Source organism: Anas platyrhynchos, chromosome 25 (genome assembly GCF_047663525.1).
Source record: "Anas platyrhynchos isolate ZD024472 breed Pekin duck chromosome 25, IASCAAS_PekinDuck_T2T, whole genome shotgun sequence".
NCBI lineage: Eukaryota > Metazoa > Chordata > Aves > Anseriformes > Anatidae > Anas > Anas platyrhynchos.
Window position 1 is genome coordinate 2,897,259 of NC_092611.1, and position 27,083 is coordinate 2,924,341.

The 27,083-nt window shown below is 45.4% G+C and overlaps 1 protein-coding gene across 13 annotated transcripts in view; it reads right to left on the minus strand.

The window, feature by feature from the left end:
* Positions 1-26,677, minus strand: part of CDON (cell adhesion associated, oncogene regulated) — a 54,309-nt gene extending 27,632 nt beyond the window's left edge. For 2 of the 13 annotated variants that reach the window (XM_027444257.3, XM_027444253.3), the window contains exons 1-7: positions 25,742-25,881; positions 7,705-7,841; positions 5,119-5,391; positions 3,092-3,238; positions 2,662-2,805; positions 1,806-2,093; positions 695-964 (exon numbers count right to left, since the gene is read on the minus strand). In XM_027444257.3, coding sequence (XP_027300058.2) covers positions 695-964; positions 1,806-2,093; positions 2,662-2,805; positions 3,092-3,238; positions 5,119-5,391; positions 7,705-7,780 — 1,198 coding nt within the window. In that variant the 5' untranslated portion in view covers positions 7,781-7,841; positions 25,742-25,881. Of the gene's footprint in view, positions 1-694; positions 965-1,805; positions 2,094-2,661; positions 2,806-3,091; positions 3,239-5,118; positions 5,392-7,704; positions 7,842-10,357; positions 10,493-17,245; positions 17,385-17,442; positions 17,664-20,360; positions 20,525-23,974; positions 24,012-24,738; positions 24,760-25,094; positions 25,262-25,741; positions 25,917-26,519 lie in introns of those variants that run through there. The other 11 variants (XM_072027592.1, XM_013099606.5, XM_072027594.1 and 8 more) reach the window with 11 other exon arrangements.
* Between the last annotated feature and the right edge of the window lie 406 nt (positions 26,678-27,083).

Sequence of the window (27,083 nt, forward strand, 5' to 3'; positions counted from 1 at the left end):
TAGAAAACCACACTGAAAACACACTACCTTTTCCATACATGAAGGGGTTGACTGTCAAGGAGGAACATATGCATGCCTGGCTTAGCCCACTCCACAGGCGAACAGGTAATAGTATCTGTTAACCAGTACATCTCACATCAATTTGAATTTAGTTAAAAAAATATGCCAAAAATGACACAAAATGGCAAGAAAACAAGAAACGTAAAGTTCTTGTCCATGTCTGTGTAATAGCAGAAATCAAGTTCTGCAGTATTGCAAAATATCTTAGACTGAAGAGTGACCAAAAGCACTGTAGGTACCTGCTAGTCTGATACTAGCGAGTGTGCATTAACTCCAGATCTGAAAATCGTTTTGTAAACTGAGGGTATGAAAAAGTCATTACTCAGCAGCCAATACTGGTAAGAATACCAGTTCATCCAGCACAACAGTACCCTGATTCCATTTAAGAATAAATTGTATCAAGTTCAACCAATTGACTTAATTGCAGCTGGTAATCTACACTTTAATTATCAGATAACCGCAATACAGAAACACCTACTGCTTTTCAAATTCAACTGAGAGCACCTTATTTGTAAGATTTGTCACATATAGTGGTCAGAAGCAAATAGATACATAATCAAGTTGGGGGGGAAAAAATAAAGTTTCAAGTAGAAATGCTTAATTTGAGTTCTTGTAGGCCTGCAACTGCTCCTACCTGGCTGTACATAAAGTCTCCCAGTGGACTGCACAAATCCAATCCCATTGTTTGCTACACACTGGTACAAGCCAGAGTCCTCTGCAATGACACCGTGGATCTGCAGGCTGTTTCCCAATAGCAGGTGCCGTGGAGAATGATTGAGGGGAGCTGCATTGTGCAGCCAGGTGAGGGTTGGAGCAGGGCTTCCATGGACATCACACCAGAAATGCACAGTTGCTCCAGCAGCCACAGTTTCATCTTGCAGTCCCTTGGAAATTGAGACTGGCTCTAAGAAGAGAAATAATTTTACATTGTATGTTGATCTTAGCCTAAATCCTGAAAAATAATACTGTGAAATATTAAACAAACTTACCCATACAAAGGCTAAGTAAGCACCACATACTTCTGGTTCTACGCATAAGTTAAGCTGTTTTTCCCCCACATGCTTGCTTATTTTAATGGTCTTTTCCCTCTATTCCAGTGATGTTTTTATTAACAATATTAATGCAACTTATATTTTCAAAAAAAATATCTTTAGTAACATCCTCATTACAAAAGGTGTATTTTGTGTCAACAACTTATTTTCCAAGTTCCTCTAGTGTACACATTTCAAAAACCAAACAAAAACAGTCATGGAGACAAAAAACTCAAACACAGGAAAATCTGCTACAAAGGAAAAGGGAGTTTAGGAACAACTTGCAAACACATCAAGCCGGTCAAATAAGTTTCTTTAGCCTTTGTTTTTGTCCTCGACATACCACCTCTACTTGTCAGCTTTTTGCTTACATGTATATACAGCCTCAAAAGAGAAACATCTCTGCTGCATTATTGATACAATATCCCATATATACTTGGCAAACTGCAGAAAAGTAAATAGATTGGTTCTTGCCTCAGAGTGTGTTTTCCTTTATTGTTAAATTATTTCAGACTGTAAAGGATTTGAGAAGAGATAGTCATGAATTTTAATTTGGGAGAGATGATGAGATATGCTCATAATGAACATACCTTTATTTTACTATGCTTATGTTGAGAAAAAATACTAAGCTGCTTGCAATCTAATACCAAAAATCACAAGTATACAACCAAAACAAATATTTTGGTTAGACATCAAGATTTCTTTATTTCTTACCGAGTATCGTAAGTGAATAGTTAATGTATTTCACTACTCCAAATTCATTTCCCACTACACAGGAATAATTTCCAGAGTCCGATGCTTCAAGCCTGTCTGATACGAGATGGGAGTGCAGCAGTTTCCACCTGCCTCTGCTCAGTGCGTCCTGGCCATCTTTCACCCAGTGGACTGAGGCTGGAGGCAGTCCACTGACAACACATTCTAGTGTCAAAGAGCTGTGCTGGGGCACTGCCAGGGTCTGGGAGACCAAGGGATGAAGTATGTGGAAGCCTTCTGAGGAAGAGCCTGGAAAAAAAAGAGACAAAACTTATCGCTAACCTAGTTTTTAAATTTCCAATTCTGTCCTCCAGTCCTGAAGCTTTACCATGTCTTTTTAAACACAGGTATTTCTCCATGTGACTAAGCACAATACTATAATTCTTGCCAAACTGATTTTTGAGCAAGATTTCTGGAACTGCAGAATTAGCCCTTGAAAAGGGAATACTGCTAAGTGATCTGTCCTCTTGGGATTTGAGAAGCAGCCTCATTGCTCCTCTGAGGCAAAGGGAAGTAAGAATTTAATGTGCAAATAGCACAGGACAATTTTTTTTTTTATTTATAATATTTGAGACCAGTGAACATTTAGGCTGATACATCCATGCCAAAATCTTTTTCTGTGTGCTTTTTTTTTTTTGACTCAGATTTAACCACAGAAAATGAAAAATAACATTCAGCAGATATTTACCAACCACTTCATATACAGCAGAGGACAAACATTTGATTGTCATAGTGGTAAAAATTTAAGATCTAGCCAAATGTATGATTTATTCAGTTTGAGATGTATTAATTCTGCAAAATCCAATCAAATACTTACGTGTGACTATAAGCTTACGTCCAGCAGGTTCTACTTTGAGATCATGAGTGACTGGGTTGTACACAGCACATTTGTAGGATCCCTTGTCTTCTAAAGATACATTCAAAATCTGCAGGTTTCCAGATGGAAGAATTAGGTAGTTATCTAAACAAGTAGGGAAGGAAAAATGATTATATTTAACTTAGTTTCAGATAAAGAATTGCTTCTTTTAAATAACCTGTCATAAAAATCAATCTGTTCTAAATTTAGGATCACAAAGAGATCATACTGCTATGAAAAGGATATTAAGTTACAAAGCTAGATTTAGATGAAGTGATTTGTGCATAAAGTTGTGCAAGTTTCTGGAAGGTTTTAAGTTACTTCAGATAAAATTCCAAGAAAGAGTTTGTTGGATATTTATATTGCTGGTTAATGCCACAAAACTTCTCACCTGTTGATTGTTCCAGCCATTTTCCCCGCACTCGAAAACGAACTTGTGCTTTAGGGTTACTTTCTGGCACCTTGCAGCCAATGAAAGCTGTGCCACCTTCCTCCGCTACAATGACAGGTTTCACCGAAGTATCAAAATTAGCTAGACCTAAAAGGGAATTGGTAAAAGGTTAAAAGCAGCAAAGGCTTGGGAAAGGTGAAGGGAAGTAATCACATTTTAAAAAAAAAAAAAAAAGCTGGTATCAAGCTGGTTATCTTTCCTGGCCCAGCATTTAAATGTTCACATCCACAGGCATGGTCCTTTCTGTATCCTGTAATACCATAAGTTTTCTGGTGTAGACATGCTTTCTTACCCCAGGAAGGACTAGCATTTAAACAGGAATAGTGAAGAGAAAAAGTAGTCCCTATGTTCCCTGAAGTTCTCCAGGAAAAGAAAGCAGAAAAATCAGTAAGAGAAGACTGTGGTGTTAATCTTGGGCTCTGAAGGCAATACAGAAGACAATTTGAACTAACACAAGGAAGCCTTCTCATAAGAAACATTAAATTGTCTTTCTGTTTCTCTTAACACAACAGTGAGTACAATAGTATTTTCCACTCACTGCCATGAGCAGTGAGGCAAGCAGAAAGCCTCAACAATCAACAGCACCTTCAAATTTGCTACTAAAATCTTAAAAGGAGGATAAAAGTACAAAGGCTGCTCTTCTACTCCCTTCATGTAGAAAGCATCTTCTAGGTCGAGAAGTTTTTCTATGCTAGCTACCCTTATAGCTCACTTGAGAGGGTCTTACTATGGGTCAGTACTCTACCAAAACACTTACAAGAAATTTTCCTCCCAGGGGGATTTTGGACATGCTCCATAGATGAGATACCCTTACAGAAAAATCACTCAAATCCTGCTTGACAAAGGCCCAATTCAGGCAGCACTGCAATCTTAAGCAGACAAATCATCCTCATGGAGGAATACTACATTCCTATTCTCAGCACTACGTCATCCTTTCCACGTTGAAAACATTGCACTTCCTCTAAACTCTTTTAAATCAAGTAATTTACAGATCAAGCACCAAAGACTGATAGAAGAATCAATGCTACAGAGATGGGAAATTCCACCTAGAATAGCAGAAGACAGTGCCCCCCAAAGAACAGCATTTCACTAGTGAAAACCATCTAGATGTGGATGGAAGGTGCACAAGTTCCCTTCCTTTCCTAGGCAACAATTCTGACTCATTTCTCCTCTCCTTTCTTACTGACTCTCTAGCATGCTTCTGCAACGGTATGGCAGCTCACTTGCTGCTTTTTTATCCGTTTTGAAGAAAAGTTTTCAGGAACCTTGCATTTTAAGGCATTCACTGAAGGGAATGTTATTTTCTTGAATAATATTTGCATCTGCCAGAAAGCTCTCTTAAGGTCTCTAACCCAGAGTTCAGCTAAAAAGGGGCCAATGCTAAATCAGTCAACTGTGGCTTTGCTAGTGGAGTCTTTAAAAGCCTCTAAGGATGAATATCCACAAGCTCTCCAGGGGAGCTGTTCCACATGTGCATCACCTGACAAATATGTAAAGGGTGAGTGTCAGGAGGATAGAGCCAGGTTCTTCTCAATGACACCTAATGATAAGACAAAGGGCAATGGATGTGCACAGGAACATAGGAGGTTCCACTTAAATATGAGAAGAAACTTTCACAGTGAGGGTGACAGAGCCCTGGAACAGGCTGCCCAGAGGGGTTGTGTAGTCTCTTTCTCTGGAGACTACAAAACCACCTGGACGTGTTCCTGTGTGACATGATTTAGCCATCCCTGCTCTGGCAGGGGGATTGGACTACAAGATCTTTCAAGGTCCCTTCCAATCCTTCCATTCTGTGATTCTGTGTGACAGGTCTCACACGACACAGAAGACCTATCAGTGAAAAACATAACTGATCACATACTAAGTGCTGGCGGGGTGAGGGGGGGATTTAAAACTAGGCTTTTCTACAAGTCAACTAGATGAGATCTATGCAATTTGCAGAGTAAGGAAGACAAAAATTAACTTACTGCCTATTGATATCGCTGCAGCCCTACTCACAACAGCGCCCACAGTGCTGTTGGCAATGCACTGATAGTGACCAGATGTTGACAGGCTTAGAGAGACGATTGTCAAAGATCCTGACTGGATTTCCACTTCTCCCAACCTGCTGTCCAAAGGCTCTCCATTAAACAGCCAAGAAATGTGAGCTGTGGAGGGCTCAGCAGAGCAGTGTAGTTGTATGGGCGCACCAGACTTCTGGACAGTAGACAGGGGCTCAGAAGTAAAATGGGGAATTAAACCTAAAATGAAAAAAACACAATATTAAGTTCATGAACAGCATTTATTAATGCATTTTGCATGAGCACATGCAATGAGATTAAGGATATATTGACTCATGTTGGAGACTGATCATACACTGTATTACAGCAATCCTCTTTTGTAAGGTTTGTGTCACTTCACAAACCAGACTTCTTTTATCAGTGCTGGAAGGCACTGGTTGCTTCAGGAAAAAGTTTCTCAAGAGGCATAAATATTCCTAAAAAGACTTCTCATATCGTACACTGACAAATGCAGAGTCTCTAAACACCAATTTGGTAGTGATACTCAAGTAGGTATCACCTTTTCTTTTGCAAGAAGAAATCATTACAAATTCCCACTCTCAAATGCCAGGGAAAACTTCTGGACAAGATTCAAACCCCATGAAGACAGTAACAATGATTAAATGAAGGTAGGTTCTGCTTAAAGGAAGGCAAGATACATCCCCAACTACAGACAATGCGAGTGTGAACATCAAATCCAAAAATTAAATCTAAACACTTGCATCCAGATATGGCTGATATCACTTGATAAAAGCATGATGAGAGACCATGTTTGCAAGAGCCAGAAAAAGGGGAAAGGCAGTAACTGCAATCACACTGGTTTTAATCAGAGTGAAACAGCACCCGTCACCTGAACAGAGTCTAGTAACACAGCTGTAGCTGATCTGTCCCATATGAAGCAGGCCCGGCCGTGATTTGTAAAATTTTAGAAATGGTAGCAGCCTGCCACGTATTTATGCAGAACTGCCTCTGAGTCTGCAGAACTAATTAAAAATAGCAGGATAAAAACGCTGGATGAACAGCAAAGGCTCTTGATAATTCCAAATACATGGACTTCATCAGGATGAGAATGATGAATTGGGCGCCCATTATCTTTACTGAGTCAAGACAAACAGAAACAGGAAAAGCTGCTAATAAATAAAAGGTTCGGTTGTACAAAACTTGGGTTATGAGAATCCATTTATTTGCCAGAAGAAAATTCCTGCTTGTGGAGGAAATTTTTTCCAATCCTGGCCAATGAAACATTGGGAATTATTTCCATTTGTTTTCTATGGAATTTTCTGCTAAGGATTTTGTACAAACAGATCAAGAGAGGCAATTAACACCAATGACTCCTATTTGGTTAGAAACATGGAAGAAAAAGTGTTTGTAAAGAGACAGAACAGCAAGGGAAAACAATTTTAGTTTGTGAGTAAGCTAAAAAAGTCCAGATAGTACAGGTCAAGACAAGATTAAATGACATCCAAATAAGAGACAGTTTTCTTGTAGGTGGGGCTCTCAGTTCGTGCTTTTCTTCCAAAGTCAGTCTGTCCAAGCTCTGTCTATACAGATGAATTTCAGATGAGAAACTGTGCATTTTTAACAGAACCATAAACTAAACTATCTGCATAAACAAAATAAAACTGGAAATTAAAGTGTGGCTTCACTTAAAAAATATGAAATCCATAAAAATGGTATCCAAGCATTTCACAGGACTCCAGATGTACATTTTTAGCTTTTAATTAGAAAACTGTTTTTCCTATTAGTTCAGTTTGAATTTCCAGGGATAAGAGAAAAGCATTGGCCTTCTTAGTTCATGAGCCACCAATAGCTCTGAAACTGCACTGTTACTTTCATCTTCCCTCATCTTTGTCCCTGTCCTTGCTTCTAACACCAATACTTTACATTCAATGTAAAAGTCAAAATTGGTAGCAGTGACCCTGCAGTTAGAATTTATCTCCTATGACTGCTTGAAAAATAAAATTTATCCCATTTGCTTATAACGATTGGCTGTGAAGTGCTAAAAGTAGTAAAAGCTTCTTTTTGGTGTGGTTACATTAAGACAAGCTGACTATGCAGAGCAGATGTGTCAATTAAAACCATCCCTCTTCTTTTTTTAACGCAAGAGCTGTTCCAACTACAGCCACGCATCAATGTTCGTGTTTCAAAGATCTCATTCCCCCTTTCCCTTGCAAATTTCAATCCCCTCCCAAACCCATGGGAACACAAGATGCATGGTACACAGCAAAATCAGAGTCCAGCTAGTCCATGGAGATCCCAAAGAACAAACCTACATAACAGAGCCTTCTAAATTCCAGCATTTGTTTTGAGCCAAGTTTTCAAAAACAAGTCATATATCCAGCGTAAGACATTTGAGCTTCAGAGTGTCAGCGCTCTGTGTGTCCTTAAAATCAGCCTATCATTAACATGCATTAAAATTGGCATTAAGATTGAAATGCACTCTAAATCACTGCTTGTTCAGAAGTACACGCTCAAGCCTGCAAATACATTTTGATTAGGGCAAGAAGGCCTTACCTGAACTTGTGGTAGATATGAGAACTGTGACGGCGACAAAGAGTGGTGCCTGTAAATGTCCAGGATCTGGATGCATAGCGCCTGATTGCAGAAGTTGAAAGCACAAAGCTCCAGATTAAGATGAGGCACTGAAACAGCTACAAAACAAACAAACAGATGTCTACTGTAAATTTCAGGAGTTATTCTTTTAACTCTCTTACAACAAAGTGTTTGGGGTTTAAAAAAAAAGCACGACCAGGAAACAGCCAGTATTCTTCACAATATAGAAACCATCTGTAAAAATGAGTTAGATGTTGAACTTAACTATGTTTCCAAGTACTATTCTTAATATAAGATTTTTCCACAGCTGGGATGTGAGGCATACGCGCTGAACCATACAGCCTTGATAAATTAGACTACTTTCCAACCAGAGGAACTGAAGTCCAAAGTAAACAGCTTATCTATTTGAGATAATATTGTTTGCAAACAATAATCATTTGGTCATCTATCACCAGGCTACACTTGTTTTACAAGTTTTTGTGAATCTATATTCTGCAATGCAGCTACTGCTTGTGGTTGTGCTAAACCTGCTTAGTGAGATATGTCATCTGCTTTCCTCGTCACGTTGGTTAAGAACCACGCTGCTTACATGCACTGTCCCTCAGCGGATTTACAGGCAAACTGTGGCAAATCCTACTGAAAAAAACATTATCAATGTCGATCTTGTTCTCATTTATATTCCAGAACTGAAACTGCTTTCTCATACATACTGCTGGGGTGTCTACACAGCTGCTTCTACAACAGGACAGCCCTTTCCTCAGCTGTATCACACCTGGCAGTTGCACTGCAGAAGACCTCCCTTTCAGCACCTACATATAGGGACCAAGTTGTGAAACCAGCAGCCCCCCTTGCATGAGGTAAGTCTCAGCCACTGTGTTTGTGACACTCAGAGTCCCCATCTCTTCTCGAAAAAGAAGTTAAAAAAAAAAGCAAACACAAAACCCTGCACCTATCACTCATTTAAAGTTTTTTATTTGCCTTTTGTATTATAATGATTAATAAGATTTTTAGTTCATTTAGCATAGTTACTTCATTTATCAGTCTGCCTGAAACAGGTCATACAATTTTGCTGCTGATAACATTCAACATATATTTTAAACATCTCATATATCAGATATATATATAAACACATATCTAACACAAATACAATAACCATGAGTTTTACTGGCATCGTACAGAAACAAGTGCAACAATGCATATGTTTGATAGGAATAAGTCCTAAGCAGCACTCTCAGTTTATTGAGTGTTTGCATAGCCATTTGGTTCCAAGAATCTGGATCCAGATATCAACAGCAAAATTATTCCCACAGTTTATTTAAAATTACAGTATTTTATCATCAGAATGTCACTGTAAAAAGTATATGCAAAATAAGCATCAGGAAAAGACTCCAATAACAATAAAAGTATCACTTCAGATTTTATAGAACTATTTGCTTACAACTACTTCTCCCTGCAAATTGCACTTCAAGTTTATAATGACAGTTTTAGAAGGCTGAGAGAAAATCTGATGAGTTCTGCTCCTGTTTCTGGGCAGTTTTATCTGATCCAGCAAATTTATTTCAGCTGTTCAGAAGATCCAGTAATCCTGCAGACCACGCTGCAACGGTTTGCTGGTTCCTGAAGTAGTCAGGACTGTTTTGGTAAGATACAGATGGCAAGGAAGACTGGCTGTGCGGAAAGTATTTTGGTTTATTTGAGTTCTCACTCGGTTCAAGGGCAGCAGAGCCGCTCCACCAGCGAGCACAGAGGACAAAGTAAACATGCAGAGAACTTGTTAACATCAAACACTTTTCTGAAGAGGGTGGGGGGCAATGTTGCTTTTCGCCAAATCTTCCCTTGACTATTTATTTATGAAAAGCAATGAAACGTATATTCTAGGTCAACTTTAACCCCAGCACATGGAGCTACTGGGTTATTTTGCAGCTGTCTTTTTAAACAAGGCCAGCTCATTATCTTTAACTAAACTTTATCTTTGGAGATCTACTTTATCCAGGCTCTGATTTCCCTTTGTTTATCTTTCTCTTTACATGTTCCTAGCTGCCAGTATCAACAGCTACTCCTCTTTTGACCTACCAGTTTGGCTTTCATAGGCTTGTGGAGTGGTAAGACCAACTGTAAAACAGGGAGTATGCAAAGAAAGCCACAAATACCAGTGCTCTTTGACTGGAGAAAAAAAGAAAAATATTAACTTTAACTGGTGTAGCATTGTTCAGCAACAATGCCCAGGCATCAGAATAAAGTTTGTCTGTCGTCTAGTTTTGAGAGGACTGCAAAGACCTCCTATCCACTGGTAAATATGCAAACACTCAGAGAAGGTGGGATCCCGCAAGACCAAGAAATATTTGCTTTTTTCTTCTGCAGGTGCTTTACCTCATGTCACTATAGAAGGCCCTCACTATGTAGAGGAGGAAAAACTACAGCTCATAGTTTTGGGGGTCTTTAGACACCCAGTGGAGAAGGCTTGCCTCTAACATTCCATTAATGTGTACCCAAGTGTTAAAAGGCCTAAGCAACGGAAGAACAGGACTCTTCCTCTTTGCCACCATTTCAATAATCCTGAACTTTCATTTCGCCTGTGACATTTGACAGCAAGTATGGGTCATTGGGGATCTACCTGGAACAGAAAAAGGAGCACTTCGGCTGGATGCAACTCCACTTTCGTATCTCAGTATCCAGGTTGAGTTCACCCAGGAACATTGGTGTGATCCTCCATTTGCTGTTCCTCACGTGAGATAATCTATTTCCATCACTGGTAAATCAGATAGTTATTTTGAAGGACGAGGTGTCACTGAGAAGATAGGGCTATTTAAGACCCTTGTAAAATAAAGTAGTACTAACAGGCGTTATTCATTAAAATAACAATTGAATTGAGGTGGCCACAATTTTCATGGATCAAAAAAAGCCCTTTCCACTTCTGATGGCAGCTTCTCTAGACCATCAGGGACACACACCAGAAAGCCACAGCATGGCAAAAGCACATACTTTTCCTACCTCCACATCTTTATCTAAAGTCATTTTCCAATTATTTTCCTCCAGTACTTGAGCTCCTTATCAACTATGATGTAACCGCTGCTCTTGCATATCTCAGGTCAAGGGAAACAAGGAAGACAAAGGGCTCGTGTCACAAGACGGCGGAGTCCTGACCACTCCGATGGATATTTATCTCTGGACCACACTGTATGCACAAGGCTGTAAATGTGCAGCCAATACCTTCCGGGACTTAAATCATTACAATGGAATATTTCTGAGGACAAGATAATTCTAGTTGTGTGCCTCATTTGTCACAGACACTTCATAAAAGGGACTCCTCATCCAACAGCCCTGGGGACAGGCATGTGCCCCTCACCCATCAGCTGGCAGCTTCATGCCCAAGACCTTCAGGATGCCACCTACTGGCAAGCAAAGAAGTCAGAGCTGATGTGAAACAGCACAACAGCCTGGAAGGTGACCTTTTAATCAGCAGGTTCAGGGTCCCCACAAGGTTCCCGCTGCTGGGCAGGCAGACAGGCCTCCTCACAGCTCCACAGCTGCCTCCATTGGGCAACTTGCAGACAATCACCAGGATTTCAAGGCCTAAAGAGATAATAAGGAGGGGCAGGAGCAACCCTGGGCCAAGATGAGGAGATCCAGGCCTCAGAGCAGCCAGGCAGGCTCCTCACTGTTGCCTCACACCCACGTGCCAGGGCAGCACATCCCTGGCAGCAGCCCTCTCCCTCTCTTTGCACTTCTCAACATCCCTCCAGACACCAGTGGTCTTTGATGTAAAGCTGATGTCTTCAGTGCAGCTGTCTCAACCTAACACCTTCCAAACTAACTCATTCCCCCAAAAGCAAGTCTGACACTCCAAAAAATGACAAGTGCTGCTGTTTACCACACATTCATGTGGCACCTGGGCTGAGAGGATCCTGTCTCCTTCAGGACACAGCGGAGAACCTGCCTTCCTGCTCCTTTCCCCAACCATTAAGTTACCTCCACCCTTTCAGCCAAGAGCAGAGTCACTACTAAAATGAACATTATTCCATACCTATTTTTTACAGCTCCCTGAATCACTTTCCTGCCATGCCCAAGAGCAAGCAGCCGCCAGCACCATTTAGCTGTAGCCCCCTGTCAATCCAGACACTGCAGTATTCTCACCCCAGCACTCCCCCCAGACTCCTGACCTTCAGCCACGTTCCATCATGCCAGGACAAACTGAAGCTAAAAGAGGAAAGTTTTTTTTTTCCAGCCAAACGCACCCTACACGTTTGGTGCAGGACCCTGTGAACACCAGAGCCAGCGCAAAGCAGGAGAGGAGGAGGAAGGAAACTGCATGCTCAGGAACAGAGGGAGTTATTCAGGTTACCCACTCCACCTCCAGAAGCTGACAGCCTTCTCCAAGACGACCTAGGAAAAAGTGACGTTTGCTTGACAGAGAGGCTGCTTCAGGGGCAGCACTGCCTGCGAGCTGCCAGCAGGACAACAGCCTTGACTTGCAGCAAAACAGCTTTAGATTCCAGAGACTGCGTATTTCTGTTAAGCTGCAACACAAAATCAGTTACGCCAACCTCACTCTATACTACTGTATGCAATATAAAAAGACAGCAAGTGCTGAGAATACTTTTATTTTTTCCTGGTTTATTTATTAAATTGCCGCATTACCAAGAAAAGAGTAATTTTAACTCGCTTTCCCAGATTCCCGCTGTACTGACAAAACAATTACAGGTTTTCAAAGAATCTAAATTTGGGGCAAATAAACCCCTCAGAATTAACTAAAATACTATGCCTTTAGTACAAGCAAGCTGAGTTAGATCATTAAATCTCACACCAAGACACCTTAAAAAAAAAAAAGGTATTGAAGCCTGTGGCATTCCAAGAGAAAGCAATCAGACATTCCTGCAGCCCGGGCTCCTCAGTGATCTCCAAAGCCTTTGATCACGGACTGTCTTCATGCTGTCCTCCTGGGGTCTGGCAAAATGAGTGTAACAGCTGGCATATATACTTCATTAGCTTTTTGTGTTCGGAGGAATGGTTGGGAGCCCAGTAGCAACTGACAATCCGCCCATCGGCTTTGCAGACTAACCTCTGAGGTTTCTTCCTGGGTCTTTTGGTGGCTGGGAAATCCTTGAAGCAGCCACGAGCAAGCGACGCCAAGGCGCCTGCAGTTATTTCACACATTTGCGGCCTGCACCTCTCCTGGAGCCGCTGCGCACCGAGGATGCGGCAGATGGATTTTTATGCCAGCGTGCTTGGGTCTGAGGTCGCTCGAAGGCAACCCAGGCTGCTGCTGAAGCACCATTTTTATGAATGCTTAATGATTACTCCATCATTAGCATCAGCCTTTAAAAAGCAAATGCAGCACCTACAGTGTTCATTACCCTCCCCCTCCCCCCTTTTCAGGGTCTCAATCGAGTCAGTCAAGCATGCAAACTGATCCTGTCGCCAGAAAAAGCATTTCCTTTCACTGTGGTCAGCCAAAAGCAGGGGAAGAAAATGGAAGTGACTTGGAGTTATGGCACCAAAAAGGCCAGACAAGCAAGGAAATAATCAACTCCACATGAGCCACTTCTAGCCCATCACAATGCAAAGGGCCCACGACTAACCCCAGGAAAGGTCACCGGGACTATGGGGGTCAGAAGCTGAAAAAGGCAATAGTGAGCAGCTGCCAGCTGCAATAAGAATCAATGTGTTCCTAATTACACTCAGAAGAGAGGACCCAAGCACCGAGAAAAGTTGTGCTGTAGTCACAGCTTGTGTAAAAAAAATAAAAAAAAAAAGTCAAGCGCTCCCGTTTTACACTCTCCACCTCAAGCACTGAAACTGCAGTTTCTGTGTTACTAAATTACAGGAAGCCGAGCAATGTAGATAAGGAATCAGGCTTTTACATAAGTGTTGGGGTCTTTTTTTCTTCCTTTTTAAAAATACCAGAACTAGGCACTTGAATTAGAATTATGGCATCATGAAAGAGCATTTTGAGAATGTAAGTAATAAAATTACATACTTCAAAGGGATTTTTGGGTGCTTTTATAAAACTTTATAAAACAAACTGAACTCTGCCCAGCAGTCCTGAAAGACCAGCATTTTTCTCCATCCTAAAACACACTTGAAAATCTGAAAAGGAAAACTCCACAAAAACAGTTCGCTGACAGTGACCCTATAAAGGAAGCATGAAAGATACAGAGATCAGAGAACACAATGAAACATACTCAAAGGCATCTACAGAAACAAACCAAATGGAAATGTATTTAAAATTACAAGAAACAGCATCCTTGGATGTTGTGTTCATATTTATTTATTATGTTTTAAACTGGTAGTAAACTTTCTATGCTGTTATCATAACAACTTAATGAAGCTGCAGAACAAAATTGCACAGCCTTTTCAATCCTTACCTTGAATTCCATTAACATCTCCAAATTTCTGTCCATCCCCATGCTTAGTGTCCAAATGAATCAGTGCTAAGCTCATGATCAAATGTTTTCTATAAGCATTCATGCTTAATGAGTCAATTAGTATTTTCACTCTTGATAAGTAACATGCATTTTTATAGTCTTGCATGGGTGTGCACAAAAGCTCTCTAGCTTGCAAGTGATGGCAGCTTCATATTTGCTCCACGATTCAACCCGCACTGCGAGTCAGTGGCCTGCAGCTAGTGACAAAACCTGACAGCATCTTTATGGCTAAAGTGTATTATCAGCTGTGCAACAATTTCAAATGGCACATTATTTTTGTCACAATTTAGACTGAATGTTTGCTCAGGATAAAGGACAGCAGATGGCAGGAGAAACTTGACTGGCACTGAGCAAAGAAGATGAATTCTGAACATGCAGAATGTGAATTTTCTCAAACTCTTCTAAAGGTAAGGTTTGGTGTCATGGGACAAAGGAGATGCATGAAGACATTAAGTAACTGAGAAAAACAAGAAGTATCAGTCTAAAAACATGACCAAAAAGTTGGACTGCCTCAAAGACAGAGAAGCAGATCTTTTCCTGAGTTGTTCACTGGATTTTTCTATTTTGCTTTCAGGCCTGGAAAGTCTCATGGTTGGTATCAGCTGTTGGACTCTGATCAAAGTTTAGCTTTCCATTAATCCTTTGAGTTATATGTGAGGCTGATAGCAAATTTTTTTGAGAAGACAGTTAAGATTACTCAGATACTTAATTTGCACTCCAATATTTCAAAAACACCTTGACTTTAAAACCTCAGTCTTGGCGTACATATGGTCTTGATAGAAGAACGCATGCTTTGGCGTTGACTGAAGAAATGGATTTGTGAGCAGAGTGAAGAAAATTTAACAGTTTGTGTACTGTGCTTCTGCAGCACACTGCTCTCTTCCCTGCCCTGTAAGAGAACACAGCTAAAAACACTCCCGACTCTGTATCTGCCACAGGCACATCCTGATCACTGACACTTGGAATTTGCATCCAGTGATAGCAGCACTGGTCACAGCAAGAGAGGCATCAGGAAAATGCACCCAAGTCACACTTTCTTGCCCACAAACTGGCGTAACAATTAGGTTAATTTTATTATTAAGCTTCAAAAAAAAAAAAGCTGACACAGTCCCCCTGCTGCCACACTAATGAAGTGGGTATGGTTTCTGACTCTTCTAGCCTCCAGGGAAGAAAAAGAACAGAGCATTAGCCTAATATACAGTTCTGCTGTGCTGCAATTATGTTTAAATGCCTAAATAAGGGCTTTTAGACCCCAAGGGATTGAAAGGTATCATTAGCCTAACAGTTCTATCAGAGTAACCGTAGACCAAATAAATACAAAATTCTTGCCCTTTGCTCTTTAAGACCCTTGAGATCTCACCCTGTTCTCATTTTCTTTCTTCCCTGTATCTTCAGCTCAACACCTGTACTGGTTCTCTCACAGCACCTTATGACTTCCAAGGAAAATTCTGCTCAACTTCAGTCATGTACAAGGTATTTCTGAATGCTCCCCTCCCCTCATCAATCCTTTCCACTCTTCTTCCTGCAGGGTTGACCTGATCCCTGGAGTACAGCGTTGTTTTTCACATTATTCAACCAAATAATTTTACCGAGAACAAGATTTCACAACCAGTTTAAGCCAATCTGAATTCAGGCTACTGCTGAGCAGGGCAGCAACACCTTCCTTCAGGACCTGGCTTGCATCCTCCTATCTGCACCCATGACTGCATGGCCAGTGAGTCAGACCTGCTGGCAGATCCAGCTGGAACCTCAGCCAAAGAAAAATGAGGTTTAGTTTTCACCTGGATCAGGGAGCGGTTTCAGCTCACCACGCAGTCTCAGAGCACAAGCACAAAGGAAGGGGTAGGAACCAACGTCCACAAAAGGGAACTTCGCACCCAAACAGCAAAAAGATTCACATCAACCTACCAGGCACCTTTCCCTGTATCTTTAATAGACCCTGAACTGCAAGAACGTAGACCAAAATTAAGGGAAAATATCCAAAACCGAACTCCATGTGAGACATACCCATTTTCAACAAGCTAGGGGACTTGCAATCCTAATTACCAGAGTTACACATACACAGGAAGGACATTCGCCCTTGTTTGTAAACTCTCTAATTCCTATATCCAGAATTGAGCACAATTTCAAAAAGGACTAGAACCACAGACTTGCTCTGCTCATCAACAAAAACCTCTCAGATTCACAGACAAAGGAGCTTGTGTCCACACATGCTGCCTGAAGTCCAGCTCCCACAGTGCACTGATGCCTGCTCAGTTCTGAGATGAGAAAAGGTTCCCTGAACCTTCATCAAGAAGAGCAGCGATAGCTGAGCTGTGCTAGAGGACAGCAAGCTCATTGTTGAGGTGACTCCAGATAAACAGATACCTCAACAGCCTCCAGCAAGCAGCATCTCTAAAAAAAATGTAGGCAAATGGCTCTTGTAGATGCCGTGCCCCAAAGTCCAACTCCATCTGTTGTAACTTGCAGGGATCCATGCTCTCCGTGATCCCTTAAAGGGAAGCACAACTATTAAATCCACACCTGCAGCCAGAATTTATAGCAGCCCCATCTACTGCTGTCTTACATCATAGGCAATTAGGAGCCTGTGAACTCATGGCTGCAGGATATGGGAGGTGCGCTGGAAACAGAGAGCAAAGCCTGTGCATTACAGCACAGTTGTTAGTCACCCTTTAGAATTCACTGCTTGTGAAGAGCTGAAATTATACATAAAAACAGAGTAACTAACTGTTTTTGACTCTTTCCTAAAAAGAAGTGCTACACTCTGCTTGAAATGGTTGTTCTCCCTTTTTACAGTAGTCCGTACTAGTCCATATTTACCATAGTACACCACGCCAACATGCACTGCTGCAGAACCGGGTCTCCAGGGTAGACACACAGAACAATGCTTATTAAAGAGCAAACTGGCTAACCAGTGACAGCTGAGGGAGAAAGCAGCGAAGAGTCAGTCTTTCTTCCCCTGATTAAAAAAAGCCTTCTAACAATTCATCTTTCAGCCTTACTGTAAGCTAACTGGGTAACTTTTTTTTTTTTTACTGCCCTCCTCCCCTCCCTTCCCCCATGCTCACAGATCAAACCTGGTTTCAAATTTGAAGTCCAAACTCTTGGCCAAAAACTTGCTTCTGCCCTTCTTAATCTAGAGGGAAGGTATCCTGACAATGGACAGAGCAGCCCCACCAGCTTGGGGCCTGGATAGAAGCTGTCTCAATGCAATGCCTGGTTAAAAAAAATAAAAATAAAAAAAAAAATTGAAAAATCACTTTGGTCAGGTCACCTTTTTGTTGCAAAAAACGGGAGGCTGGCACCATCCTCCAGCACTGTCCCCCCGCGGTGGCGTGTGGTGAAACGCTGTGGTCTGAGGGTTCAGTTCCCATCGTCCTACTGCCCCGCACGGGGCAGCACCAGCACCGACACCGCTGGCTGGGGCCACATCCCCACTGCCCACCTGGAGAGACACCCGAGTGCTGCTGCAAGCCTGCCGGTGGCTGAGTCAGAGCCCCATGTCTCCTCCCGCCGCCTGTGAATCATGGCAATGGCAGCTATTACCAGCATAACCAGTTCAAACACGAGCAAGTTAACTGATAGGAAAGTAGCTGGGTTTCATCGCAGGTATCATGGAGAACTTTGTCGGGTTAACCTGACCGAGTCCTGTTTTCACTCGCACAGACACATCCTACGCTCTGACTTCGCTGAGCGGGATTTCACTTCATTCAAGGGCAGGCCCAAGCTTCTGGAAGACATGCCCAAAGGAAGAGGGACACAATTACCAAGGCATCAAGACACAGAAAAGGGTCAAGGCTTCACAGCATGTCAGCTCGCCCAAAAACATAATGCTGAGCTCAGCAACACAGTGCCCCTGTGAAGATAACTGCTGCCAGGACCTATTCCATCCCTTCCATCTTGCATCCATCAGACAGCAAGAAAAACAAGATTAAGAAGCACCACAGCATTAGTCTTCATTTAAACTTGGCAAAGGAAGCAAATGCTTTTTTGTTGGCTCCTCTTTGTGTTTTTAAAGCAATCTCAGACATAGCCAGAGAAAGGTGCCTGGACTTTTTAATATTCAGGGATTAGAACGGACACCACTTGTACACTTGCCAGACCCCAGATAAGTAGTGAATGCTTAGGTTAAGCAGGCTAGCATCTGCCTCATGCAATATATACATTTCCAGAGTGAAAATAAACAGCTTCACACCTTTGGCTCAGAGAAGGACTTCAATTCTTTTACATCCTCAACCTGCAACCTATCCACTCGAGGAAAAAGGGTTGAAAGGGTGAAGGTTACTCACAATTCTCTTTTTCTAGCCTACAAGAGCAAAGCTGAGAAGTTTTGGTCTCCCTTTGCACCGGTCAGGCTAATTAGGGTCTTTGCCACAGCACTTCGTTTTGTGCTGTAATCAATAAGCGCTGTTTTAGGCAAACTCAAAACGTACAGGTTGTCCAAGCTTCCATAAGCAATAAGCGTAAGCAATGACAAATGCACTAATTATAAGAAATGCTAATTTAAGAATTAGACCTTTTTTTTTTCAAGTGCTCAATTCAAAAGTACATAATCCAGAAAACTACACTCCATTTTATTGCTACCAACAAATTCAGGATCTGTTTCTGTGATGACTTCTAGTGCTGCAGAGACTCAAGCGACACAACTGCAGATCCACTTACTTCAGTACCCACCATCTATGACTTGGTCCTAGACTCTTCTCTGCTTGATCCTGACTTGCACAGCGATCTGAAAGTGCAGTCTGCACCCAAAAAAATGCCACAGTCTGAATATCTGAATTTAAAATTACATCATTAGGCCTGAAATTTCAACATATTTAGAAAGTTTTGATAGCATTTCTGATTACATCCATTGCCAGCTTCCTTCTACACCCTTACAAAGACTTAAAGTATACATTCCTATTTTGTTCTGCAACAAAGATTAGTGGCAAGAACAGAAAACATCTTCTGTTCCAAAAAGCCCTCAGGGTTTTCCTCCTTAGCTTGCATTTTATTAGAGGAGACTCAAATCTCCAAACTGCGATACAGTGTCACAGCAAAACACTTACGCAAGGAGCATCTGAGTGCTACACCAAAACGCAAATTTTGAGAAGGCTGTTGAGAAACAAAGATTTCCTGAAGCTATTGCAAACAAAACAGATCCTCAGAAGTAACAGCCTTGAGCAAACTTTATGAAAATCTGGGCCTACACTTTAGTATATGCACACGCACCTGCAATTTGAAAACTTGTTTGGAGAGGGAAGTGGGGGGACAAGAAAAAAAACAACACATGCTATTGTTCAGTTCAACTCTGCAATATATTTAATCTACATGGAGTTGGAACATTATGCAGCAAACCTCTTCAGCTACCAGGAATCATGTACTGCCAACGCAACCAGAACCCATTCCCCAGGTGGGTAAATGCTGTTTTAAAAGATCTTATCTTTACCCACACAGCAAATATAGCCTGGGGAAAAATTACAGCTGGAAGCTGTCACTAGCACTTCCAGTGTCACCACATCCCCAGCAGAGGAACACCAGCTTTCACAAAACCAAGGCAATCCAACGCCGATGGGTTTCACTGACTTGACCTTGCATGACGAGAGCATTTGCCAGCATGCAGACCGTGGTGCTGAGCAGAGGGCACCCAGTCAACCGTGGCCATCAAATACCACAGGCCCTTTGAGTCCTGAGCCCGCATCCATCCAAGAAGGTCCTGGGGAACAGCCCTGGAGCAGCCAAATGGTGCCCATGCCACTGGGCCCCTTGAGATCCACCACACCAAAGCAGCTCTGAAGCAGCCCAGGGGCTGAAAGCAGGCAGTGGCTCCTCGCACTGGCAGGTCTGTGGGGCTAGTGTCAGAAGGGCAGGCTGACCTGGCACCTAACACTCTTCCCCAGCACCCAGGCACACTGCCTTGCACTGTGACCCCACGAGTTGCTTCACGGGCAGCAAAGCACGAGCCCCAGCCCAGCCACTTCCATGAGATCTGGCTGTGGGCTGAGGTAGCCCTTTCCCCACGCTGCAGTGGGGCACAGAGGGACATTGCAGGCTCCTCACACCGAGGACCACTGCCTGCCTTCAGGGCCAAGCGAACTGCTCTGGCAGGCCCAGCACCAGCACCTGCACCTCTAGCGGGGTACTGAGGAGAGGCAGGGGGCAAAGTGGGCCGCGGGCACCTCCCAAAGCCGAGCGCACCCCCTCCTTGCCCACCTGGAGCAGAGACACCTGACACGGTCCCATCCTCATCCCCCGCGGCAGGGGGCTGGCGCGCAGGCAGGCTGCTCTAGGATTTCAGCAGGCCTGCCGGATGAAACCGTGAAGAAAGAAGCTTTTCAGTGGGGGAGGAGAGGCACACACGTATTAAACGCATCATCTGTTTGGAGCGCTGGCTCCTACTTGTTCTTGGTTATATTATTCACTCAAGAGTGGATTAATCCATCACTGCAAAAGAATCTCCTGATCTCAGAGATAAAGGCAACAAGTCATGCACTGACTGTCTGTGGATCCTCCTGAAAATCTCCAGCCTCTTCCATACCCTTATTTGGGCTGATCTATAATGTCTTCGCAAACAGGAAGGGGGGAAAAAAAAGGAAAAAAATACCACCTAATGACAGTAACTTTACTTGGGAAAGCCTAGCTTAGGTCAATCTGGAAGTAGCTGGGGGATCTGAACCCAGAAAAGTCACCTTTGGTTTGCTTCAGAAGGGGTTACGTTAACCGCCCTCAGCTGCAGATCCCCACACTGGACTCATTCCCACAAGAGGAGCAGTCGCATGGGGTCACCTTCTAAACTGGAGCATCAAAAGAAGAAATCATTCCTCTTAAGATTCTCTGGAGTGAGGCCTTTTAGCTAAACGAACGGTTTATTTTACTGGGTGAGAACTGTGACAGGAAAACCCCAAGTACCATCCCCTTCCAAGAACTGGAGCATCTCCAGCTACACCTCCACCAGAACAGGTTGCCATCCAACACAGGGTGTCCACACGGGAACTAAAGACACTGCAGTAGGAATGCAACCTCCAGTACCCAGCCATCCTCCAGCGATTCCGTAGATGACATAGAACAATCGGGGGCATCCACGAAATACCTCCATGAGGGAGGATGGGGGTTGGAGAAAAGCCCCTCACCTCACTGCAGCTGCCAACCCATTGGGCAGGGAACTCAACCCACAAAACACATTTCACCCCAACAACGCAAGCCAGAAGTGCCCAGCCCCTTCCCACAGAGGGGCAGCACAGACTCCTTTTGCTTGAGCTGATGCATCAAGGCCAGACACAGTTATTGGGTATATATTTAGCTAGTAACATACAAGTTCAATGCCGTAGCCTGCTGCAGGATGGTCGTACCAGGCCAACCCAGTCAGCATGCCTACCAGCTGAGCACACAGCAGCTCAGCCTTGCAAGCCAGAAGGCACCAAGGACACCCAGCACCACTGCTGCAGCCAGCCAAAACCCATGGCATTTCCCCTGCTATGCTCACTGCACTGCCCTCAGCCTGGCTGAGCCCCTGGAGTGCCCCTGTCCCACATGGGAACCAGGCTGCATCTTTGTGAGCACCACCAGGATGCCACAGCGAGCTGTAGGAGCACGCCTTACACCATCACAGATCCCATCTTCCAGCACCAGGCTGCTCACGGCACAAGTGCTTCCCCATCCCCCCACCCCCCCTCCTTGGGCATTTTTGCAGGTTCACCGTAAGGAAAACCAAAGTCTGCAAGGCAGACTTTGCACAACTCCAAGGTAGGAACTATTAACTCGTCTTTGAATTAAACAAATAAGGCTCAACCACTTGGTTCATTATCAGATACAATGGTTAAAGTCTGCGGGGAAAACTAAATAGCAAAATCTAGCATATAAATCAAAGGCATGATCAGACAGACAGGTGAGGCAGGGGGTGCGGTTTCACATTACAGCTAAGCCGAACTGAAGGCCCGCTGCTGCCAGAAGGGATGGTCTCATGCCCCCGGCACGCTCTGCTCCCCCCGCCGCCAGTCCCTCAGTCCCTCCTGCTGCTTTTGGCATTGCCCCCAGCTGCCAAGGTGGATAAGAAAAAATATTCCAATTGAGCTGGCTTATCTTGCTCTGGTTTTTGGTGGATTTTTCCCCCCCTGCCATTTTAGCGAGCTGAACAGGTTAATATGGGGCATTTCGAGCAAGGGGCAGAAGATGGGGGAACAGCAAGCCCTCCCCCTCAGCAAGGCAACCAGCCCTTCGCTCAGCTGCAGCTACAGCATCCAGCGAGGCCGTGAGAGCACAGCTTTATGAGACAGCTAAGCCAATTTAAAAACCGGCTGCTGCCAGAAGGGCCCACCCCCCCACTCCTGCAGCCCCCCCCCCACGAGGTCTCTCCAGAAAGCAGCGTGGAGGATTCGGCAGCTCCCTAGCTGCATGGCGGGTCCCCGAAGTGGTCAGTTGAGGGCTTGCTCTCTGCAGGCAAGCTGCAGTCAGCCCCTGCAGCCAGACCCCACTGGGGGAGGCAGGCACCAGCAGCATCCCACTGTGCGAGGCTGTGCCCGAGGAGCCAGAGAGGGGGAAAAGAGGCCTCAACCTGGCCAGAGGAGCTCAGGCAGCTCATAGGAATGGGAATCGGAAAGCAACCCACCTTGTGTGATCGTTTTCCCCGCTGCTAAAAGACAGCAGGTATTTCTCATATAGGAAGAGCAAACAGGGGCTTAATGGGAAAGACAGGCTGTGTGGATGCACAACTCATTCCCTAGGAGGGAGAAAAAAGTTTCTTACCCTGCAGGGACAACCGCCACAGGATAACCAGCACTGAAACAGGGAGACAAGCTGGGGAAGCTGAGTGGAAAACTATGACACGCTCAGTCCTGGAAGAGGCACTAAGCCATCTAGCAATGAAATTACTGGAAGAACACTCAAACAACAAAGTACGCACACACACAGGCAACTATCTATTCCAAAAATTCTTGAGACAGGGTAATTGGAGACTACTCGTGTTAACTCAAGAAGCCTTCATGCTGAATTTGCCGTGGAAACTGGAGGAGTAGGTGCAGGAAGAGGGAAGATATCTCCCTGGAGCAAGAAGGATGAGATACAACAAGTTCAGGCGGGGTTTTGAAGTCAACAGCAGAGATGTTACGCTACAGAACATCTTGCAGAACCACGCAGGTCACTCCACTGGGCCTGGGCAAGCACAGCAAGGGAGTGAGACAGCGCTGAGTCCTCTGGTCCCAGCAGCAAAAGACAATACCCCAGAGCGAGACGTCAGCATGCCACAGCAATACGCCTCAAGAACAGACCTGGTGCCAGCAACCCATTAACAAATCAGACCAAAATAGCAAAGAAGCATACAGAGAACACAGTTCAGTCCCCACATACCAGCTTTAAGTATTGCTAGGAAAGCTGGAAGTTCCATTTAAAGATAAAATTTGATGAACTACACTTGGTACAAGCAGAATTGATCAGTGTCAACTATATGATGTTAATGCTAGATTCCCAAACATGCAATGGCATCTTTTCCCAAGTACTTCTACTTGTTTGGTCTTAGAAGGACTGAGACATCATCTGTATCTGAAAACTTGTGTGTAAATAAGAGCAAGCTGTCAGTTAAATCAGAGAAAGTTGAAGAGACCAAAGACTCCAAACAAAGAAAATGTGCTACAGATGCTGGGCTTTTTTGTTAAAAACAAAATTTCAAGCAATAGGATACTTCATTACGCAGCATTAAACGCTGCAGGAAGAGGGAAGTAATTCAGTCTACTTCTCTTCTGCATTTGGAAAATAGAGGTTCTACTCACAACATAAGGTTAAAAAAGTTAACAAGATTTTAAGCAGCATAAACAATCATTTTTGACCAGCCTTACCCCAATTACAGACAGGATTCAGTTCAGAAGCTCCCTGGACCACTGGAAAAACAGAAACCAGATAGAGAAATACTGCAGCAGGTGAGAAAGCTACATGACTCAGCTGAAGCAGAGCCACTCACAAGTCCACAGAGTGTAAGCAAACCAGTTGACACAAACTGTACACGGAAGGGTCAGGTCTCCAGTACCCATTCATGCAAGTTCCATGTTGTCTAAGGCCATTAGGCAGGTTTATAAGCTGCATGCAGCATGCCAACCAGAGTGGTTCCACATAAAACGTGATCTGAAACACCAGATCTCCACAGGTTTGAGGGAGAAGTCCCAGTCTCAAGGCTTCCTCGAGAGACACACTAAATTTAAGTGTTTTAAGCCCCACTGGAACCACATTCAACAGCAGCAAAATCCACAGCTGTCACACAGACCTAACAGCAGTCACAGGACAGGGTACTATGGACCTGAGGCAATCAAAATAAATGAGACAAAACAAAACGCATCTTAATGTAGTTTCGCATGTCTGTATGCCCAAGAAGGCACAGCACAAGTGGCACCAGCACGCTGGACTGAAGTGCCAGCAGATCACAGCAAACAGCCACCTCCACATGAGCTGGAACACACAGAGACCGCTACTCAGGACCACAGCGCTGTATTCAAAAGAAGAAACAACACCCAAGATTCACATCTTAAGCATGGAAAAGTTACAGATGCAAAGGTTTCCCAGTGCACGTTAACAGACCTTACAAGAGGAAACAAGTAAACAAACTTACAGGCAGCATGAGGAGCAGGCCTGGTGCAAGAGACAGGCAAGCCAGGTGAAGCCTAGTACCTGCTCACATCCAGAACGAAAAATAGCTCACGCCACCTCCACACATTAAACGTCTCTCATACAGCTCACGTCACAGCAGCGTGACACACACACACACACGTGCAAACTGCCGCTCAGATGCTGCTGCCTGGGCAAACAGCTTCCCATGGCACGCACCGTGCCAGCACTGCACAGTTGGCGACATCCCCATCAGCACCAGGCACTGCTTCAGCAAACAGCCTCATCCCGAAAATGGCTCAGGCACCACACGCCTCCCAGCTAGGCTTTTTGGAGGCTGCAGCTTTGCTGTCCTTATACCTCAGGGAGGTGCCTGGAGCAGGATCCTATCCCAAGAGCCACCAAACGCACTCCAGAGGTCTTGGTGCAGCCCAGCACGCAGAGGAGGATTCACGAGATGACGAACGCCAGCACAGCTCTGTGCTCATGCAAGGGCAGCAGTTGCTTTACTTCACAATTTCCACATCTGCAGAAGCAGCCTGTACACAAGCCAGTGTATTTTTACGCTTTGACAGTTAAAACCCTCCAGTGACGCCACCTGAGGCTGCAGCACAGCTGCCTTATTCCTCCGGCACAACCCCGCGCCAAAGCAAGCAGGAGCCCCGCTCTGCGGGCTGCCGGCACCCCTCGGGGTACCGAGCCCGCTGCCGGGACCCCCCTCCCCCAGCAGCCGGGGCTCTCCCCACTCGGTTCTCCCCCGGTGTGGGGGGCACGAGGCGCAGCCCCACGCGAGCACAGAGCGCGCACCGGAGCCCCGGTGTCCCCCTCACAGCTCACGGGCACCGCGGAGCGGGGTCCGCCCGCCCGCCACCTGCCGCGGCAGCGCCCCGCTCCCGCTCCCTGCCTCCGCGGGGGGAGCGCCGGGGCTCGGTGCCCGGTGCCCGCCCCCCCCCCGTCCCCGGGAGCCCCGCTCAGGTGCCGCCGCCCCGCTCCCGCCGCCGCCGTACCTCGGGGCCCGGCCCCCCGCTGCCGGCGCCTTCCAGGCGGGGCGGGCGACCCGGCCGGGCGCCTCCGTCCTGCACCGCCCGCTGCCCGCCGCCGCCGCCGGCCCCGGCCGCGCCTCCCCCGCCCCGCGGAGCGTACCAACGGCCGGTGGGGGGAGCGCGGCGCCGGCCCCCGCGGGCGGCAGCGGGGCGGAGGGGCTGCGGGCCCTTTAAGGCGAAGAGGGGAGGGAGGGGGGCGGGCCGCGCGCCGCGGCGGGGCGGGAGGGGCGCGCGCGGCCCCGGGGGCTCCGCACCGGGCTGGGGAGGGGGGGGGGACGCGGGGGGGGGGGGGCTCGGAGCGCGCTCCTTGAGCCCCGCGCGGTCGTGGCGTGGAAAGCGCGTTCCCGAGTAGTGCTGGGATCTGCGGCTGCCACCCCTGCAGGCTTCACCTGTGCGCGCCCGCATCTTCGTGTGCCCCCCCCCCCCCCCACACACACACACAGCCCGGGCGGGGGCTGCTTGCGGCATGAGGAGTGCAGGCGCCGAGCAGCACGCAGCGTTTGTGCCTGTGAAAACTGCACCCGTGCAAACTTCACCCCTGCACCCGGTGTCTGCATGTGCCCCGTGCGAGTGGGGACTTGTTTGCAGCAGGGAAAATGTGTGCCTGAGCGCCATGCAAAGCTCCCCCCGTGCCCCACGCCTCTCCGTGCCCCCATGCAAAGGGCATCCCCATGCCAAGGCTGCTCACACACCCGTGAGGCCTCTCGGGACCTGCTGCAAGCCCCTGCATTGCCCGACTCACCTCTCTGCCCTTGCACTGCAGAGTTTTTTTCAGCCAGGCAGGAGCTGGAGTTGCAAACCGTGGGGCTTAAAAAGCAGTATGAAGGCTCTGGCATGGGAGCTCTGCAGGAGCGTCGTGCTGCAGAGGGGGAGTTGCTTGAGCCTTTCCAGAGAGCGGGGCCAGGCAGGGCTGGAAATGCTCCTCCACTCTGCACACATGCTCTGTGCGTGATCCTCCAACAGATAACGCCGAAAAAAAAAGCCCTGCTTGGGCAGACAGCACTAAAACCAACAAAAGTGGGCTTATCTGGGCTTGGAACACGTCCAAACGCAAACCGCAAGAAGATCATATTAAGCATTCGGGAAGCTCCCATCATTTGCAGCGTAATTTAATATTAACAGCTCACTAAATTGCCCAGCATTAAACCTAATCTTTGGAATTAAACATTGAACCAGGGCGTTACGGCTCCATCTCTTGCACTGCGCCCAAACCCTTCACTGCTTTTCCCAGCCCCTTCCAACAGGCTGTTTGTCAAGGCCAGCAGGGATGTTGCCCAAAATGACCTCTTTTTGGACTTGCTCTGCT